Source organism: Podarcis bocagei, assembly GCF_964188305.1.
Source record: "Podarcis bocagei genome assembly, chromosome: 7".
Classification (NCBI taxonomy): Eukaryota; Metazoa; Chordata; class Lepidosauria; order Squamata; family Lacertidae; genus Podarcis; species Podarcis bocagei.
Window position 1 is genome coordinate 59,000,925 of NC_138132.1, and position 21,605 is coordinate 59,022,529.

Below are 21,605 nucleotides of genomic sequence, written 5' to 3' on the forward strand. Positions count from 1 at the left end.
AGACATGATGTGTAAATTGCCTTGAGGCCTGTCAGGCGAAAAGGTGGGGCATAAATAAATGAATTACTACTACTACTATATAACACTTTCCCAGTGGAGCACCCTGATTCATCTTGGGTGCATTCAGATATGGGAATTATTGCATAATGTCACAGAAAGTTAATGCATTGTTGTGGAGTTGTCAATGGCTAACAAGAGAAAATTTCTGTGAATGAAGTAAGAGGTGATTTTCTCTGAGCAGGGAAAAAGCACCTCATTATTTCTGTTCTTAACACATTTGTCTCCATCTTCTTGCTTCATCCTTGATTCTTGGACATCACCAGCTTGCTTCACACCATCTATGAAGTAGTTGATGCTTCAGTAAACCACTCTCCCAGCTGCAGTAAAACCTTGCGGGTGAAGCTCACCATAGCTCCAGATGGGACTCAGAAGAAGAAGAGTATCCTACTGAACCATTCTGGTAGGAGTTTGATTCTGAATTTCCAATGACAGATTTGTCAACTCTATGAAACTGACTTAGTTTCATAGTCTTATCAATCCACCTAACCCAGTTTTGCCATAATGGCAAGGACTCATCTACAGCCTTTCTGGATTCAAGGCAGATTCTCTTCCACTGAGTTGTAGTACCTTCCTTCCCACTAGAAAACAAATCATTGGAAGCCTGCAGGGCTTCATTCAGATGTGGGGTTTGTTGCGTTACATTTTCCTGATTATAATCCCAGCACTTCTGTCTCAACTTCTAAGGTTCCTTTTTCACTGCATCACCTGTTGCATTATGGAACTGCGGTTTGATGGATATATCAACATGTCATGCTAAATTTTAAATTATGGGATTTTTCTCATACATTACGATGCAACACTCCCACAATCTTCCAGGTTTTTTTGGGGGGAAATAAGGTGGAAATGATCGCTAAAGTTTCAAAAAGATCCTGTAAAATGTTGAAATCGTCAGGAAAGGAAATGTTGGTGAGATGGAATAAAGCCCTACCTAAATACAGTCCTTGACATTCTCCCCTTTCCATAGCGACCAGATGCTTAGCACCTGGAAAAAGTCCTGGGTTTGCTCCTGGACAGTTCCATTTGGAAAGCATCTAAGGTAGCAGGCCTGTGAAAGTCACACAGAGATCTCACCTAGTCACTGCTAGTCAGAACTAACAAGAAAGCCCCAGGGAAGACTATCCAAAGCAGTCAAAGTCCCAAACAAGGGACAAGAAGTCATGCCGTGTGGCTCTCTGATGCTTAAAAATTGCCCCTGTTTCTTCAAGTCCGGTCTTTCTGCCCCACTGCCAGTAATGAATAATTGAAATTTTTGCTGTCCTTGAACATGGTATTTCATTGCCAAATGTAATGGCTATTAGCTTTGGATAATGGGGCCTGCAACAAAACATTTTTAGTGTGGGTTGTGTTCTCTGTTCACAATTCCAGGCACTCCATTTCCACTCCTCACAACAGTCAGCATTCCATCGCCACTGAGCAAGTTCAGCTCTCACTGAACTGTGTCAGGGAGTTGCCTCTTTTAGGATTTTTATTGCAAACCTGCAAATAGCTCCCTCTTGTGTGGGTGGTGCTGTTTTGGTGGCACTTTGCCCCCAAAGATTGGGGAATGGTTTGTTTTGGAGAGGTACATCCACTTATCTTTAAAACAAAAATCACTGATGAGGCACTCACACCTGAGGTTTCATAGCATCTTGTGCCAGTGAGTTCCATAGGTTAATTGTTCCTGTTCAGCATCCAGATGGAGCAGACAGGTGATAATAGCAATGGCAATATACTGTGATCCTGCGGCTTGTTATGGAGATGAAATTGGCAGTTGACTGAAGCAGATAAGATCGTTCCATACTCCGTGCTGCTTTCCACTTGTGGTTTCTTAACATTCCCCTGACATGACAGACTTTGATAGCATTAACAGCTAGGCTATGTCTCTTAATTTATGCTACATTATTATTGCTTCGCTGATATTGGAAGACAAATGTTCAACTTACAGAAGCCTCTCTCTTTCAAGCCAAAGACCATGCCCACAAAGGGTGGGGGTGGAGAGAGAGGGGGGGAAACAGCCTCCAATATATTTTCCGTCAATGCCCTTTAAAAAAATATTAAAAAATCAATTTTTGTCGAGTTTTTACACTGCACATAAAAGACTGTGGCATCAATTAGCCTTAATTCTTTCCTCTCTCTCTCTCTTTTCTTTTTTTGGAAAACCTCTTTGTAGGAAAATCTCATATTTCAGCAATTTGCATTATCCACACAATCTCCTTTGAAGTTCTAAGTTATGGTAAGAAAAGGATCCACTTATCAGCACATAAAAAATGTTCAAAGCTTATAAACTCCCTGAAACAGATGTACATTATCATTGGATTTGCCTTTCTCTCTCTGCTGTTGCATGGCTAATAGAGTTTCATATGCCCTCTCACATCCTCCCTTTTAGCATCTTTTCTCTACAGAAGCCTGCACCCCACTGAGCCAATCCACACTTCAAAAGATTTCTGTCTATCTATTAGAAACAAAGCACAAAGTGAGAACATATGGCCCCTTTTAAATTCCCCACATTTAAGTCAATATCGTTTCTTTTCTCCTTTGGCAAAGAAACATAATAAGGTTTATCTCCCCCCCTCCCCTGCCCCCCCAACCTCCTTGTCATATCCCCCTCCCCCTCCCCAAAATCTGCAAGCTCCCTTAAATTGCTTCTGCCAATGTTGCAGCTACATTTCACATCAGAACTGGGTGTCCGTATGTGCATGAAGACGTATATATACACCTTAACTCTAGCTGTGTACTCCTTGACAGTGTACTCTAGGCCATTATTTTCCTGAATTTGGATTGAAGCTGGCCATATTTCATAAGAAATGTCAGGAAAGGTATGGATTGTGACCAAATGTCCGTAGTGCACTGCTTCTGAAACCAGCAGTGGGAGTGCATTGGATGCAGAATAAACAAGAATGTGTACAAAGCTTCTATTGGTGGGAGGAAGAAATCCTTCACTCTGTTATGTTTTTGAAAATGGCTTTTGTTGCTGTTGATCCAGCAGATGCATTTAGTTGATGTTGGTGGGGGACTGGGAAGCACCCCAAAATGTGATTTTAAAAGGATAGAAGATGTTCTTGCACAAAATAAAACATTTTCAAATGCCACAATCAGGTGATACTTACACTATATTAGAATGAGCTGATAAAGGGGCAGCAGCCAACTGCATATTTATTTGATGCGACAGTTCCAGGTGCAAGTTGAAACTTGCAAGCAATTAACTTTTAACTTTTTATGGTTTTTATTGTACTTTTTTTTGTTTTATTGCTGGAAGCTTCTTTGAACCCAGATTTTAGATTTCAAAATATAATTGCACTCTTTTGTTTAAAAGCAGGTTTTGAAGGCACAGAAGATTACAGAAAAGATCTGAGGAATAGACTATACCGCTGGTGTTTACATAAGCGGAATGAGGCATTAGAACCCTGGACCGGTTGGTAGGCTGCAGCTGGGGGGTTCTGTTTTTGAATGCTACTCCACATTACTACTACTACTACTACTACTACTACTACTACTACTACTACTATTATTATTATTATCCCTGTGCTTATATCCCACCCTTCCTTCTGTAGGAATCTCAGGGCAGCTAACATATGTAAGATAAAATAATCATAAAAACAACAATTAAAAAGCACACCAATATATACAGTATAAGGATCAAAATATAATGCAGTGTTTTCACAGATATTTTTTTAATGTAATTCTCGGTTTAGAGCAGTTCAGTCGGGATTCTGCTGTATGTGCAGATTGGCCCTCATGCTGGATGTTTTTAGACTGATGGTTTCCCAAGGAAAAAAAAAGACGGAAGCAAGAGCCCATATAGATGGCCCAAAATGGGGACGTTCCACTGGTTGGTTGTCTGTATCCTCCTTGCAGGAGGCAGGGAGGGAGCAGGTGTTTGGTGAAACGTGTGGTAGAATGACCAATAATATCTAATCCATACATTAAATACTCCAGGGTTTTATCAGGGCCTTCTAACAACTCTGCAACATTTCTACCAACCGTCAAGGTTGTATCCAGGGAAAGGCAGGACCACTCAAAAGAATGAAACCCAGCAGCAAGCCCAGCCAAGTTATTTTTCAACCCAGGAGTGTTTCCAGCCAACTTGACAGTCAATTTCGATCACTGGCCAGAATTTCCTTGCCAACAGTCACCATTGCATTGTAGATACTGCACACAGTCATTTGAAGAAACTAATTAACATTCACTCTAATTTGGAAACTATTGCTTCAGGGTCTGAGACAAAGAAACAAGGAAAAACAGAGCCAAATGCTCGTCGTGCCCTCAGGGCAGCAATACAGAAACTGAATTAGTAATGGAGGTGGTGTTTTCATGGAGACCAAAACACTTGCTTTTTAGAAAACAGAGATCTAAAATGTTAAGTTCGGCCCAGGGGCCTGGAATTGGGGAGTGGGGGAAGTCCTCCCTTGGTTGCTCTTGATAAACATGGCCTGTCTTAGAATATTTCTAACCATCATGCCAAAAGGCCGAACTTTAGGTCGATCAAAAGTTTGTCCCCGTCTGGGGAAATCTGTTATCAAATCAAGATTCCATCTACTCAAGAGGCAGGTTGCTTCTCAAGGTGTTCTTGACTAGGCCTCAGGCTTTTTTGAAAACTGAAATCAGGTTTTGCATTGCTCCCACCATTTTATGGGCTGACAAGTCCAAGCCTGGTTTAAAGGTAAACAGCACCAAAACACTATGATTATCACTTTGAACAGTCGCACAAAGCCCCCACAAAGAAAGTTGGGAAGTGTAGCTTGCTAAGGGTGCTGAAAGTTGCTTAGGAAACCCTATTCCCCTCACAGATTTCCCTGAGAAGAAAAATTGATAGTTAAACCACCCTGGGAACTTTAGTTCTGTGAAGGGAATAAGTATCCTCTAACAACTCTCGGCAACTTTAAGAAACTACATTCCACATGATTATTTAGGGAAAGTCTGTTTAAGTGGTTATGTTACTGCTTTAAATGTATAGCATGGATGGTTCCCATGAAAGGAAAGCACATGTTGCCTATTATTAGCACCTGGCTAAGTGGGCAAAGTATCCCCCACTGTAGTGAGATGCGGTCTATTTCTAATTAAAGTAAAGCAACTTTCTAAATTTGCACCTGTATATCTATAGTAGCACTTGTAAATTTTATACAGACCTGAACAGCCTTTTGTCTCTACCCCCACCCCCCACCCCACAATGCATTTTGGATTTTTTGGCAACCCCTACATTCCCAACAAATCTCCAATAATAATGCAACAACCACAATATAAGAAGAGTTTGCCGCAGCATTAGTGAAGGTCCTCAATCATGTGACCAAAACAATTCTTCTACTTTTTTTTTTAATAAAAAAAGTCTAGAATACAAATGAATGAAAATGAAATGAGAACTGGAGGAATGATGACGCTGAACTTAACAAAATAAAGGGGAGAAAACGTCTGAACTAGTAAAATTTTTAATTAACAGGGGTTTCTCTTGGCACAGTTTTGCTATTAAATAAATAAAGCATTTAGTCAAAACCATCTATATTAACTATACAAAATACTGAAAAGCAAACTTTTTTTCCTTTTTCCTTTTTTACAAAAATGTTATGGAGGCTTAAGAGTTCTGTGAATAAAAAATAACCCAAAACATAAACTGTGCTACATGACATGTTCAGTTATTCACAATTAATGCACATTAATACAAATGCAAGACAGTATTTAAATACTGTATGTTTCTACATAACTGATATAAGTTTGTTTTTGTTTGTTTGTTTGTTTGTTTAAAAAAGCACATTGATGCCATGTTACTAAAGTTCATTTGCATTTCACAAAATCTCAGCATGATATAGTTTGCATTTTGGAAAGTGAACAAAACATCTCAACCAGCCAACCCCCACATAAGACACCCTGTTTAATTTCCTTCAGTATTCACCTTAAATTCTTTGAAAGATTAGCTCCACAGAGATCAAGAACAAAACACCCATTGATTGGAAAAAAAGGTGAACCTTCTCCCCCTTCCTTCGTTCCTGGGAGCCATTTTGCTGCCATCTTTTCTGACAGAAAAACTTACAGTGCCATTGGAAGCTTGCAGGTTCAATGTCCTGACTCAGTTGATTCAAAAGAAGGAAAGCTTAGTTCCCAGTTGGGTGGTAAAACCTGTGTCTGAACCAGTGGTGTCATGAGGATTGGTATTTGGGGCCCCCACTCTGCATGGCCCTCAAATGCAGCAGGGTTGGTTTAAGTAAATGATGCAATACACAGTTTCATCCCCACTCCCCTGGTCAGATCATTATATCCAGTCTTAAAATTACCTAATTACAATTGCTGGTCTGGGATGTACCACTTCAATCCACAGGTGGAGGCTCACATACAAAAAAGTCCCTTTAGACACATGAACATATTAGCAGGTCAGGGAGACCCCTGACTGTGGGAAAAGTCACCCGAAATGGTCAGGGGGGTGGAGCAATTGCCCAACAGTGGAAAAGTGACAATTTGTAGGTGTTTTTACCTCCATTGTTAGATGCAGCAATGCTTCTGAATACCAGTTGCTGGAAATCACTGTAGAGGTCCCACTTTCACGTGAGTTTCCCACAGGCCACTGTGAGAACAGGGTGCTGGACTAGATAAGCCAATGGCCTGACCCAGCAGGCTCTTGTTTGTTATGTTTTAGTTTAGCAGAAAGGTGACTAACAGCGTAAATTGAGGTTTTAAAATATTAATAATAATTTATTGGTTTATATTCTGCCCTTCCTCTTGAAGGAACCCACGGTGGCAAACACAGCAGTGATAAAGCATTAAAAACATTATTCTAAATAGTTAAAGAACATTAGCAACCAGTGATCTCAGGGCGGTCAGGAACAGTGTCTGCTATCAAATGCCTGGGTAAAAAGGAATGTTTTTAGATTTCTCATGAAAGTCAGCAATGAGGGAGACAGATGCATGTCACTCAGGAGGGCATTCCACTGAAAAGGCCCCATCATGGAACCAGGAAGCCCACAGTGGTGACACCAATAACTCTATGTAACCCCCAGGTAATAGGCCACTGAATATTATTTGCTTGGCGCTTGTAGTAATGGGGATATTACAAGGATGGTTGTGTGTCCTTTATAGAGAGCAGTTCTCTGTTTGAAACTGTCATGTATTTGAAGAGTTTTCTGGTCAAAGTCCTGGGTAAAGATAAATCACTGAGTACAGGGGCCTTGAGCTGCTCATCAACACTTGGATTGCAGTCTGAGCAGGCACTAGGTATGGGTGAATCTGCCCATTTCAGTTTCTGATTTTTCAGTTCTTAAGTCCATTTGGATTTTTTTTTTAAGTCCTCATGGACTTAAAATGAATTTCCCCTAACATACACATTATTGTATGCAGTTTCCCCTAACGTCCACAATTGTACAAAACAATTTTCCCCAATATAATGCATATTTGTATGTAATTCTTATTAACACACATACACACACTTTATCCAAGCATGTGCATTTTTGTACACATTATGTGGGTGGAAAACTGCAAAGCAAAATCAAAGGAGTGTGCATTTCGAAGGATGTCTGCATTTCACTTTGCCTTTAAATGTGAACCAAAAAAAATCTCTACCTCCATCCCTAGAGAGAATACATATCACCTGGCCAGTCTTTCTACCATTTAATTTCTATTTGAATTTTTCGATATTTGCATTTGGACATGTGACATATGCACATTTTGTGCAAATCTACACCCTCGTGTCATAAACAAGCAAGTCAACAGGGAGGAGGAAGGGGATCCTGGCGAGGGGTGTAGCCAGGACTGGGACAAGCTGGAATGGGGAAGGAGAAGATTGGTGTAGAAAGTACTCACAGGGTAATGGAGGATGATGAAGGGATGGGGGTCAGTGCACAGGAACCAGAGCAGCAGGACTCATCAACAGAGCCAGAGTGACCCCTGTCTCCATGAACATGGTGGGCTTTGAAGTGTAGGGAGCAGTGGGTGATGTGTTCCAGGAGGCTGAGGCAGGCAAGGGCCGACAGCTGGCCAGGTGAGGCTAACTAGTTTTAGATTTGTGATTCCTCAGCTGGAGTAGGCTTGGAACAGGTGAGGGTCACATGGCTCATCAAGCCCAGATGCTGCAATCAGCAGCCAAAGTGAAAAAGGGCAGAACTAAGGTTCCTGATCAACTACCCATGCTGATGGCGCCAGGATCTCTGTGGGACACTGGGCATGTGGATTAAAACTGGACTGGGGATTTGACATACTGACTTGCAGGCCAGGGGTTCAGGACACCTTGTGATCTTTTTGTAATGTGTTGTTGTTTTTCCTAGATGGTGCATAGCTGCCCTGCTTGTGGACTTATCAAAGGCAATTAGGGGAGGCAGGTGTCACAATGGGAAATGGAATGTAGGACTAGACTGGCCTTTGGTCTGACTCAGCAGGGCTCTTCTGGCAACTTTATGGTTCCAGCATAGTCTTCTTTTCCCCAGCATGCTACCTGCCAAGGTTCAAGGGGATTTTTTTTATCTTATGGAAGAGCTTTCAGGCATTTGAACCTCCAACTGGCAATATAAAACAATGCACCTCAAAAGCAAGCTCACTGCCACCACAATGAGAACTAGGCAACTGTCCTGTGTGTTGGCTACTTTTGGTCAAGAGCAAATTTAACCATTCACATCACGCCACTGCCATTTTGCACCTACACAAAACCAGCCTTGAGAGGCATTCTCCTTGCACAACCTTGAGTTGATTTCTATCCTTTACCCCTAACAACATACATATAATCCCCTATAAAATGATTTAAAAGGTGCTTATCCAGGAAAAAAAAATCTTAAAGGTTAGATTAAGACCACCCCAAAACACACTGCCAATGCTTGGACTAACCCAACAAAATCTTGTAGCCAACACATCCATGACTCTCTCCTGAACAAAACGGATTGCCGAAGGGAGGGGGTATTGGGAGGAGTGTTGCTTAAAGGTAAAGGTAAAGGTACCCCTGACCGTTAGGTCCAGTTGCTGACGACTCTGGGGTTGTGCGCTAATCTAGCTCTATAGGCCAAGGAAGCTGGTGTTTGTCCACAGACAGCTTCCGGGCCATGTGGCCAGCATGACTAAGCCACTTCTGGCGAAACAGACCAACGCACAAAATGCCGTTTACCTTCCCGCCAGATTGGTACCTATTTATCTACTTGCACTTTGACGTGCTTTCGAACTGCTAGGTGGACAGGAGCTGGGACCGAACAACGGGAGCTCACCCTGTTGCGGGGATTCGACCCGCCAACCTTCTGATCGGCAAGCTCTAGGCTCTGTGGTTTAACCCACAGCGCCACCCATGTCCCCTTAAAGACCCCTAAAACCATTGCTAATGCAATTTCTTTACCTCTTTCTGAGTCAAAGAGAGATATGTTCTTCTGCATTGTTGGAGTTGCCTGACTGTATGTGGAAAACATACAACAGAAAACAGGAAAGGAAACGACAAACACCACTTTCTTAAGAACCTAAAGACATGGCATCTTTTCTCCAATGGAATGTGTTACACTCGTGGGGTTGCATGCAGTATAACAAAAATCACTTGAATACATCAGACTTTGTTTAACACTATCATATAAATAAGCTTATTCCTTCTACTAGGCATGTGATATGCCTTTTTTCTTTTTTGTAGTCCATAATTATATATACATTGGAGGAAAGGAAGGGTTTGATAACACAAGCAGCAAAATAGACTAGAACAACTCAGTGGTTAAGTAAAGACTGTTCTAACCAACTTTCCCCTCCCCAGTTTTCTATACAAAAAAAATTCAGCATATAAATAATCTTTTTTTTTTTAACTTTAGAAATTCAAAGGATAAACCAAATGGGCTAGCTGTCACACAGATTAACACACTTTAAAAGATATCGCCAGACATAACTGGACCAAATGTTGACAGAAGGAAAATAACACTCATGTAAAACATGGCTGGTTTTGTTTTAAAAGGAAGAGCAAAACATTGCTTAGATTTTCTTTTTGAGACAAGAGTTGTAGAACTAATGAACAAGTGTTAATTCTCATCACCAGCCACAACCAGGTCAGACTCTTCAATGTATTTGGCGTCACTGTACACATCACGCTTCCTTCTTCAAACAGAACATCCCATTCTGAACTGATCAAAATTTGAGCTGGGGCTCCCCAGTATTTTTTAAAATGGAAGAACATCTCACAATATTGTAAACAACAACAATCACAAATACTGAAAGAAGATAAAAGCAAAAGTAAATGCTTAAAAAAAAATCCAGAGTTTTGTTTGTTTGTGTGTGTGTGTGGTCAGAGACTTCCTTTTAACTTGCAAATGCAACAAAGGGGTCCTGGCTTACTAGCTTGTTGACTGGTAAAGGGGCCAAGGACTGTGGCCAGAGGGGACGTGCGGCCCTAGAACCCCTCCCCAAGATCTTCCTTTTGGTAGCTCCTGCAAAAGGCACACACCAAACTGTGCACCCCCTTCTTCAAAATCCTTCGCTCTCTTGTAAACACCAAATTGCCACCTGATTAGAGCAGGAAGCCTAAAACGGTCTCCTCCCTTTGCTGCTCTGCTTGACAACTTATTTTTAATGGGATGGCCAAGTGCTGAAGGGCCAGCAGCATTGCCTTCACCTCCTTACCTACTCCAGTGAGGGTCAAGGCCACAGGCAAAGGAGCTCTTTAACTTTCTTCCTTAACTGCAATGGGAACAGCAACAGAAGTCTTGGCAGAGTCTCTCCTTTTGAAATGCACCACTGTGTGCTTTGGTTCCCACATGAGAGGCAAGGAGGGTTTACTGTTGCTGCTTACAGGAAGGAGCTCTTCATTTGTGTGGGGGGCAATGGGTGCTATGCAGAAAAGACGAGAGAGCTGTCTGCTGGCGGAGCCAGATGGGAAACTCTGGTCTGATCATAGTTCCTGTACTGCAGCCTCCTCCAAATATTCTGGACTATAACTCTCATCAGCCCCAGCCAGCATGGCTAATGGTCAGGTGTGATGGGAGCTGTAGTTCAATAACAGTAGGCAAGAACTAGGTTGGGGAAGGCTGCTGTAGAAGAAGAGAGATGAAGGCTCAAGAATGCTAGTGGGTTAATGAGAAGGGGTAGAGGGTGGTGAGCCAAGGGCCACCAGACAGACAGCAAGTCCGGTTGTCTTCATAATGCCCCCCTCTACACGTAGCCTTCTTGCCTCTGAGTGAGGAAACCAGAGCTCCTTGGGTAGCTGGATTTTTATCAAATGAAGCTAAATGTTGGAAGATTCAGGACACAGTTTTTAGTGATGGCAGCCAACTTTGATGGCTTTCAAAGAGGATCAGAAAAATTCATGGAGGATAAGGTTCTCCATGGCTACTAGCCACAATGTATATTTTCTGCCTTCACTGTCAGAGGTGGTATGCCTCAGAGTGCTATTGGGCTCTGATCTTGCTTGCTGGCTGGCTTCCCACAGCAATCTAGGTGGCCACCGTGAGACCAAGTTGCTGGACTAGACAGAGCACTAGTCTGATCCAGCAGGCTCTTCTGTTCTTAGGATTTTATAGAATCATATAATTGTAGAGTTGGAAGATACCCTGAGGACAATCTATTCCAACCCCCTGCAATGCAAGAATATATGCAGCTGTCCCATACAGGGATCGAACTTGCAACATTTGCATTCTCAGCACCATGGTCTAACCAATTTGGCCCAGTGTTCTCTAGCTGCTGGTCCCGAGGGGGGGGGGGCAGGGAATCAAGCTTAACAACTCGTTGGCCATGCTTGCTCCTTTGACAGACAGTCATGACCTTTTACATCATGACTTAACCTGCTTTATGGGGTGGAGGTCATATGATAGGAATGTGGAGGGGGAGACTAGAAGACAGATGATTTTTGTTTGTTTTTAAAGAAATAGGCAGAAGTAGTAGATGCTGCAGAACTAAAAATCAAGAAGCAGCTGGGAGATTGGGATGGGGTGAAGGAACACATATACTTGTATGTTCAAAGAGCATGTCCAAAGAGTCGCTGCTTTAAGATTAAAATGTTAATATTTTTTTCCCAAAAAAAAAAACAACCCACAGATTTGTATAAAACACAAAAAATGTACCTGAGAGTGTGTATATTCATATATATTCATATTTATATATATTTATATTTATATATATTTGCCAACGTTTAAAAGGTGAGAAAAGCAATATTCTGTCCACAACTCACTCTCTCTAAAAGAACAATGTGGGAAATGAAGGAGCAGGAGAACCAAGCAAAAGAAGAAGAAATCCGCAACCTGCAAAATTAAATGCATACACACACGCACACACGGGGGGGGGGGCTGTAGGAAAACTATAAACTGAAAAGTGAAGGTTAGCAATGCCCCAGCTGAGTAACAATATTGCTGTCTTATATGCCTTTGTTGTCGAGATGGCGCCCAAAGCAAATTTAGAAGAAGGCATCTGATATGCAGAGTGGTGTGTGTGTGTGTGTGTGTGTGTGTGTGTGTGTGTGTGTGTGTGTGTGTGTGTTTGATGAAGGAAGACCCACAGGAGATTGGCTGAAGCCAGCAACAAGCCAACTTGTGATGTCATCACAGGGTGACACCCAAGAAGGGAAAATCCAATTCACTGAGGGTTACAGAAGCAGCCTTTGCAACAGTGAGAAAGAGAGGAATGCTACAAACGAGTGCAAACCTCTTGCTATTGTTCAGAGTGGTGACTGTGAACAGAGATAAATGGGTGCAGTCTACCTACGCCCCCTTGCCTCTGAGGCCTATTTCACTCTAATGATGCCAGGACCCCACAGATCCTCTGAAGAGCCCCTATCCAGACTGCAATGGAACACGCTCCTTAATGATGGCTTTCCAACACACAACAGCCGATAAGAAAGAGAAAATATATGTTTAAATAGTACCCAATATATAAAGCAGACCGTAAAGGTGTCTGTTTAAAAAAAAAAATGGTAAAAAAGGGGGTGGGGAAATAAGTTGAAAAACGTAGCTCTGTTGACAAATATAGTTAGTTATTTCCACATAATTAATATTAAGATATAGCTTGCAAGGAGGTGAGGAGTAAAACATATACAGGCTACATGAATGCAATCAAATAAAAACAACCCCCCAGCCCCACCCCGACATAGCACAATACAATCATTAAGAAGTTCTGAATTATACGAGAGGTAGCAGCTGTTTATATTCCCGGAGTCCAGAACCTTCGAACATTGCTCCCCTGATGATGGGCTTGTGTGCAATGAGGCAACGAATGGGACAAGCTGGGTGTCATAGCCTTATTGTTTTGCAGCATCTCTTCCAGTTACCGCGGAGGAAGGGATCCTTGCCAGAAGTGCATTGACAACCTGCATTCAAGCACTGCTCGTGATGATAGCTATGGCTGTTTGCTCTTGTGCACGGGTGTTCTTGTACAAGCCAAACTTTAAATCCACAAATTAATAAAGTAAGCTACACAGTCCCACATAATATAAATAGTGTTAGGTTATTATTATTATTGTTATTAATCTTAGTGTTTTCATATAACTCCTAAGATGGGTGCTAGCAGAATATTAATGGAGTAGCAACAAGGTTAATAAGAAGAACACTTTTCTTCCAGAGTGTGGCAGCTAAAAAGGCCTCCTTCATATCGGGATGGTTCGCTAACGGACGGCAGCAGGGGGTCCATTTCATGTCTGGTAGAAGTGGTGATAGTGGTGGTGGTGCTCGTGGTGGTGGTGGTGCTCGTGTCTCTGAATCATCTGCCCCACTTGGCCTTCGTACAAGATGACAGCGGGCAGGTCTCTCACGTGCTCTTTTTCGAAAACCGTCCCGGGGGGCTGGAAGGTTTTGCAGACTTGGTGAGTCTCTTTGGCCCTCTGCTTGTGTTTCTTGTAAGCCGGCTGAGGCTGCATGGGGAGATAAGGAAGGCTTGGGCCCAGCCGTGTGGTGGGGGAAGCCATCGGCACGGAGGCCCCTTGGGCAGGCTTACTCCTTACGGCCCTCCCCGCGTTGGCGGAAGAGGCATTTCTGCCCTGAGCTTTGGGAGACTTGGCAAAATGCCTGCTCGCATCTTGGCTCCGCAGCCTCTGCTGTATCTCTGCAAGCTTTGCATAGGAGGCTTCCATCAAACTGACGTGGCCGGGGTCCGCTGCTGGTGATCTGCGCTGGTGGGCGTGGAAGATTTCTGGCTCATGGGAACGGGACCTTGTTTGGTTTGCGACTCGGATGGGAGGGTCGTGTTTCTGAGCCGCTGGTGGTGATCCTGAGAAACAAGAAGTAGAGCACTTGGTCATTTTAAGGCTCTAAGTACTGATATGACAACAAAAGCAGGAAGCAGCTGAAGTAAAATAAACCAATGTACCAAACAGAGGATGAGCTTAATAATAATAATAATAATAATAATAATAATAATAATAATAATAATAATAATGTATGTTTGTTTGTTTGTTTGTTTGTTTAAAAGCAGCTCCCTAGCAGCTGTATTCATGATCATTTTTACACTTGGTTAATAGAGTTGGAAATTTTAGTTTAGTTCTCAAGTTCTCACTGGGTTCCAGTTACTTGAGCACCTACAAGTCTAAAGATCCAATTTTAACAACAATAAAAAGGACGGTCGGAATAGATGAGATCTAAATTATTATTCTTATTATTATTGCATTTATATCCCACTTTTTCCCTGACAGGGACTCACGGTGGCTTACAGCTAAAACACAAACAGCTAAAAAAAGAAGGAAAAATCCAATAATAAATAAATATTAAGAGTGTGTGTGTGTGTGTGTGTGTGTGAGAGAGAGAGAGAGAGAGAGAGAGAGAGATTAAACATATAGATCATTACAATAGCTTCTCTAGAGAGCAGCTAAATTATAGAAAATGCATAATATACCTGGCCCAAATTTTGACGTATAGTTTTCTATTCCTGCAAGATCCAAATAGTGGTTTCTCCTTTCAATGTTTTCATCGACACAATGACGATAGCATCCATTCTGTTCAGTTTTGGCTTCACCATGGTGGTACCTGTGAGAAGGAAGGGAAATTGCAATGCACATATTATTATATCCAGATCAGTGAGCACACACTGAAATGATAAGCTTTGTTTTGAAGTTACAGACAGTCAGTGCTTCTGAGAGCAATGCTCCTACAAAATTCACCCTTGCTGGAATTCCTTGCAATGCCATATTCAATAGTAGCACACATGTAATGTTGCTGGGGCCCCAGCACCCACAGGAAGCTGGGAACAGACCTCGGAGGGTGGGCAGACAGAGCTAGGCAGACCAATGCTTCAAAACAATTTTAAGTATTTTACTATTTTTAACGAGTTTGCTTTTATTACTTTGTATTTTACAATGGTGTTTTAAAATGTTGTAAGATCCCTTCAATCCCAGCTTGGGAAAAAGGCAGGATATAAATACTTAAAATAATAATAGTTGGCCATGGGGTACCCCTCGCCATCCTAATGTATTTGGCAAAGGGGAGACTGCAGGTAAAAACTCCAGGAGATAAAGAACACACTCCTGATTGGAGGGGGAAATAGTTTTAATAAAGCCGGATCAACTGTTGGCTGAATAAGTCCATTTCTCTTTCCTGTTCAAGCAGTACCATTTCATATATAGCAGAGTTATTTCCTGAGAATGAATTTCTGAAATACCAGTCATTTATGAGCCAAACAAGGAAAGGAAAAATGGGAAGAATCTTAGCTTTAACAACGATGAGGCCAAGAATGTGGCACAATAAAATGCACCAAGTCCCAACAGAACGACGTCTACATATGTAAACAATTTATTTAAAAGAACAAAAACAGACAAGTCTTTTTTTTAAAAAAAAGACACAAACCTGACCCTTTCAAGGAGATTTGTGTAACTGCTAAAATGCAACAGAACAACCTCAGATATGCAGATGACACAACTTTGATGGCAGAAAGTGAGGAGGAATTAAAAGAACCTCTTAATGAGGGTGAAAGAGGAGAGTGCAAAATATGGTCTGAAGCTCAACATCAAAAAAACTAAGATCATGGCCATTGGTCCCATCACCTCCTGGCAAATAGAAGCAGAAGAAATGGAGGCAGTGAGAGGTTTTACTTTCTTGGGCTCCATGATCACTGCAGATGGTGACAGCAGCCACGAAATTAAAAGACGCCTGCTTCCTGGGAGAAAAGTGATGACAAACCTAGACAGCATCTTAAAAAGCAGAGACATCACCTTGCCAACAAAGGTCCATATAGTTAAATCTATGGTTTTCCCAGTACTGATGTATGGAAGTGAGAGTTGGACCATAAAGAAGGCTGGTTGCTGAAGAATTGATGCTTTTGAATTATGGTGCTGGAGGTGACTCTTGAGAGTCCCATGGACTGCAAGAAGATCAAACAGAGGACAAGATGGTTGGACAGTGTTCTTGAAGCTACTAACGTGAGTTTGACCAAGCTGCGGGAGGCAGTGGAAGACAGGAGTGCCTGGCGTGCTCTGGTCCATGGGGTCACAAAGAGTCTGACATGACTAACGGACTAAACAACAACAAAATGCAACAGAGATGACTTTCTTTGCACATACCCCTCTCAATAGCAAATTGGTAGCCACTGAATTTATTACTGTACAGCGGTACCTCGGGTTACAAATGCTCCAGGTTACGTGTTCAGGGTTACTTCCGGGTTTCGCCGCTCACACATGCACAGAAGCGCCAAATCACGTCACGTGCGTGTGCCAACACAACACTGCAGGTTACGGACGTGCCTCCATCACAGATTACATCCGCAACCCGAGGTTCCACTGTATTTTTACAGCCAGGACGTGGAAGAGGCATTTGTAGGATGTTTTCAGGTGTAAGAATAAGAACCTGGCTACCTTGAGTACTATGCTCTTTGACTTGTACAGGGGGCATTATTTGCTGATCCACTCTGGCAGGAAACATAGTGGGCCAATCCTGATCAAGAGATCTCCCAATTCCTGGCTAGGAGCATCATGCCAAGTTTCTGTAAAAATGCTATCTGACTGTTGTCTTGATTATTTTCGTCCAAGGTTGGACTATGCTATGATTCAGGGCCAACATTAGCAACTGGCATCTTCAGGCAACTGCTGGGGAATCAGAGGCCTGGCAGGGTCCAATGGTGAGGGAGGTCCACCCTTAATAAGCGGATACAAGGCACCATGTTAAACTTCCTACATTGCTGTGGAGCAACGCCATCTTGGGGGCCACTGTGGGAGATATAAAATGGTGGCTACCCAGCAGCAATTGAAAGATCAATGCTGCTACCAGATAAGCCCATAGAGTGGGTGTGGGGTGCAGGAATGGGCCCACAGAGGATAATATGTCAAGGGCTCCCCTTCAAGCCTGGGGCAAGCTTTAGATCCCTATTCATGACACACCATTGGCTCCTAATACCAGTCACATTCCAATTATTGCATTTATAGCCCACCTTTTTCTCCAAGTTACTCAAGGCAGTAAACATGGTTCTCCCTCTCCTCATTTAATCCCCACAACAACCCTGGGTGGTAAGTTAGGCTGAGAAGCAGTTACTGGCCCAAGGTCACCCAAACTAGAACCCTGGTCTCCCAGGTACTAGTGCGACACACTCTAAGCACTACAGCACCCTGGTTCAAAGAGCCGTAGCAGAAATAGAGAGAGGGTCTCAACAGTTGCCCATAACTGTGCAAAGTCACCAAAGCCCATTTCTGAGAATATCTGCAGACGCTGTTGTTGTTCTATAATAGTGCATGTAAAAAAAACAAAGAAGCAGGCAAAGAAGATGTAGGATTGTTTTAATCTGTTCTACAATGGTCTTTTAGATGGCAAGCGGGCATTCAACTCGGCACTTTCACTGTGCTGCATTTTAAATGTGTTGCTACCTGCACAGTGCCCCGAGGATAAGGTGGGATAGACATCAAAAATACATGAATAAAACTGATGAAAAGGCATGATATTGGGGCAAATCTTAGCCAAATGCTTCTCTTTGCTAATCTTTGCCAACAACATGACAAGATGTTTTTCAGGGAAACAAGGTCTCTTCCCAGACTGGCATCCAAAACAATATTGTGCATTCCTTCAGGGAGATACAACTTCAAATAAATCCTGTTTTATCTAATCTTTTCAAGGCTGCAAGTATACCTGCAGCTGTGCATGAAAGAGACCACTGTCTCTCTGCTTTGCTGGAAACTGATGCACCCTGAGTCACACCAGAAAAATAACTCACTCACTCACTCACTCACTTTTTTATTATTCTCTGAAGGGCATTTCTCAAAATTCTTTTTAAAGCACAGGTCATCATTTTCCTTAAATGGTTCACAAGAAATCCTGCTTCCGATCTTCATACTGTACATTGTTGTTGCCTGACAGCAGAAACTCATGCTGCTATAAATCTGTTAGCCTTTCAGGTTCCAAAGGGGTCTTTGTCAGTTTTGCTGCAAAAGATCAACTATGGATACCCCCTTTATTGTGAAATGCAGTTGCCAGGAGGTGAGAGGGCTCTGGTTTGGATCGGGACCTTAGCAGTGGGGGTGGGAAGGTTAACCCTTTCCTCCAGACAGTTTTCCCAGTTGAAACTGCCCCGATGCATACAATTATGAGTCCTGTATGTAGCATGCAGGTAAGTTACATGTGTTTACTTGTAGCTGGCAAATATCTTAAGATGGGGAATACCTACAAGAGAGCAGCGCAAGCAAAGAAAGATTGACGGTGGCTTTAAAGAGTGGTTGAAACATAGGTATTTCCTTATCAATAAGCTTTTCATGAGTGAAGTGAGGATTTGGCAGCAGCTGGCAAGGCAGCTTCTGAAGCAAGGTCTGGAGAAAGCTGGACACCTCATTACTGAAATGGAGCATGCTGTTAAGCCTGTAATGCTTGGAAGTCTGTAACTACAAGGGCGCAGTCAATCAGATGGGGCCTTCTCACCAGATTATCTCCTGGCTGGGCGATGAACGAATCAGGTGGCAAGGCCGCGTTTGATAGGCTCCACCCATGTTGCCCCAAGATTCGATGCATCATTATGGCAACATAGGAGCAAGCTGACACAGCAGCATTTGATGTAAGCCCAACTTCTTTAGCAAAGAATTTTCTTTAGCAAAGAATTATATACGGCTTAATGAACAAAAACTTTTAAATGGTTTCAAAAAGAAGTAAATAAAATAAAACATGCATATGAAGATCAAAACAACAAGGAGACATAGCATTTAGAAAAAAACCAGTAGAACTTTAAAAATAAAATATGCATAATAAAATGACAGGCATGAGTAGGCTTGCCTAAAAAACAAATTTTAAATCCTAAGCCTCTCAGGGCTGACCTTAAAGATCCCTAATCATGAGACAAATGAAGAATTGCTCCAGCTCACCTGAGGGAGCCCCTCTGCTTCTTCTCACAACTCCTCAGCTCTTCATTGGCCTTGCTTTCCGTTCGGTGCCTCGAGCTCTGAAGATCTGCCCCCACGACACACACACACAAAACCATGTTCATTTTCCTATTGTTATAATTTTAACCATTTCCCCCATTGTTTTCAGAATGAACATACAACAAACATCTTCCCTCACCAAGAGTGCTATATCTTGCCATTTCCCTCTTATTATTGACATTCTTACACGGCTTAACAAGTGGGGGCCATCTACCATTTAAATGAACTGAGCAGGGGAACATCATCTCCTCCATGACCACACCTGGAGGGAGTGGAAGATCCAGCATCCACAGAAGCATTCTTTAGTTTTGTGTTATGTGGAGGGGAAGAAATGTTTGGGGGTAAAAGGACAAAAGTGATTTAAAGGAGATTGGGGATCACGATCCCAAAAAGATTCTCCAGTTAAAAGGTTCAGGCAGTAGGTGATATGAAAAACTGCCCATCAGAGATGGCAAAACTGGTTTAGATGGACAGACAACCAACCTGGTAAGTCAGTTTTATATGCTTCTGCATAATGAGTCGACAAATCCGCCATCAGAAATTCAGAATCAAACTCTTACCAGCATGGTTCAGTAGGATACTTTTCTTCTTCTGACTCCCATCTGGAGCTACGGTGAGCTTCACCCGCAAGGTTTTACTGGAGCTGGGAGAGTGGTTTACTGAAGCATCAACTACTTCATAGATGGTATGAAGCAAGCTGGTGATGTCCTGGAATCAAAGATGAAACAAGCAGAGGGAGACAAATGCGTTAAGAACAGAAATAAAGAATGAGGTGCTTTTTCCCCGCTCAAAGAAAATCACTTGTTACTATTGACAATTCCACAACAATGCGTTTACATTCTGTGACATCACAGCAGCTCAATCAATGCAGTGGTTACAGTTATTGAACTTCCATATTTTTCAATCACTCCCCTTCCCTTCTTAGTTTGTTGTCATGTCTGTTAAACCCCAAGCAAATATTTTAAAACCATCATGTACATAAAAGTGTGCTGGCAAGAAGGCAACATCCAGATGCAGGAAGTAAATAAATAATCACATGAGCTCAGAGAAATGGAAAAGGTATGTTACAACAAGATATCCTCTAAACTTTTGCCCAACTACCTAATGCTGTTAAGCCTGTAATGCTTGGAAGTCTGTAACTACAAGGGCGCAGTCAATCAGATGGGGCCTTCTCACCAGAGAAGGCCCCATCTCACCAGATCCTGCCAACGACATTCAAGAAAGATCTAGCTGCCACTCAGAGATTCATCCCTTGATGAGGTGCCTGTATCAATCCATTGCAACCACCTTTTATTGGAGGTATTGTTATAGAAGGGAATTCCTGAGTACTAAATGTTACATCTGAATGAGCTCCCCAAAATGTGTTTGTTTATTTTCCCAAGAGAATCTGACAAGCTTTAGGAAAGAATAGTAAAATTATAGCTGTCCAGTGCTTTGCCTGTAGTAGTTTTAGGTACTTTTTTTTTGCATGACATGCCAGAAGGCATTGAACCACCGGAGCAAATGGCTTTAAAGGAGATAAGACCTTGAGCCTTCGAGCCCAGAAAGGCAGGTTAATTAAAAGCCAAAAAGGTTCAATCTCTACTGTGAGTTATAACTGAAGTTAACAGAATGACTCCATATATACGCTGATTCTAACTTAATATATAGTATGCCAGTGTCCATCTATCCCACAGAACTCTTCCTTCAGTCTCAGCTCTGAACTCACTGGGTGAGTTATGTCTCTGGTCACAAGCAGGTACATACACACAAGCAAGCAATATCATTCAAAATCTTCTGACAGCTTAGAGCCATCCTTTTGACAACATAGTGAAAATGCCAGCTAGCTGTTTGGTAGGAGACAGATGGCCATCTGAGCATTCTCACCTATCAGAAACTCCATTAACAAACCCAGCACCTCTAGAAACAAGGCTCCACAGATAAGAGGCAAACCCACTACACCGCTTACAAGGAATTTTGTTGAGAACACACGGGCAACACACCTCTCTTTGAAACCCCAATCTGTTTTCTAACACATCAGGTCAAAAAGTTCAGCACTTCACACATGACTAAGCTGAGAAGGTTTGGATGGTTGCAAATTACTTTGCTGCTCTTCAGCTATAGGTAGTCTCCACTGCCGGAAGGTCCAACTCAATCAACAGTTGTCCTGCATTCTGATTGTGTCATTGAGTTCTTGCCTAATCTTCTGTACCTCCAAGACACACATACACTCATCATGTAATCTGCTACAAAGTTGAAGTTCTCTGTAGAATGGGGATACCTCAGTAGTACAGCAACTGCCTTGCATGCAGAAGGTCTCAGGTTCAATCTTAAGTAGCTCCTGGTAGGGCAGGCAATT

The 21,605-nt window shown here is 42.3% G+C and overlaps 1 protein-coding gene across 3 annotated transcripts in view; it reads right to left on the minus strand.

Moving 5' to 3' along the window:
• Window positions 1-5,446: 5,446 nt before the first annotated feature.
• NKD1 (NKD inhibitor of WNT signaling pathway 1) overlaps window positions 5,447-21,605 on the minus strand; it is a 131,770-nt gene continuing 115,611 nt past the window's right edge. For all 3 annotated transcript variants that reach the window (XM_081201229.1, XM_081201227.1, XM_081201228.1), the window contains 4 exons: window positions 19,828-19,975; window positions 19,211-19,295; window positions 14,779-14,909; window positions 5,447-14,157 (listed from right to left, as the gene is read on the minus strand). In XM_081201229.1, the coding sequence (XP_081057355.1) occupies window positions 13,583-14,157; window positions 14,779-14,909; window positions 19,211-19,295; window positions 19,828-19,975 (939 nt within the window). In that variant the 3' untranslated portion in view covers window positions 5,447-13,582. The remainder of the gene's footprint in view (window positions 14,158-14,778; window positions 14,910-19,210; window positions 19,296-19,827; window positions 19,976-21,605) is intronic.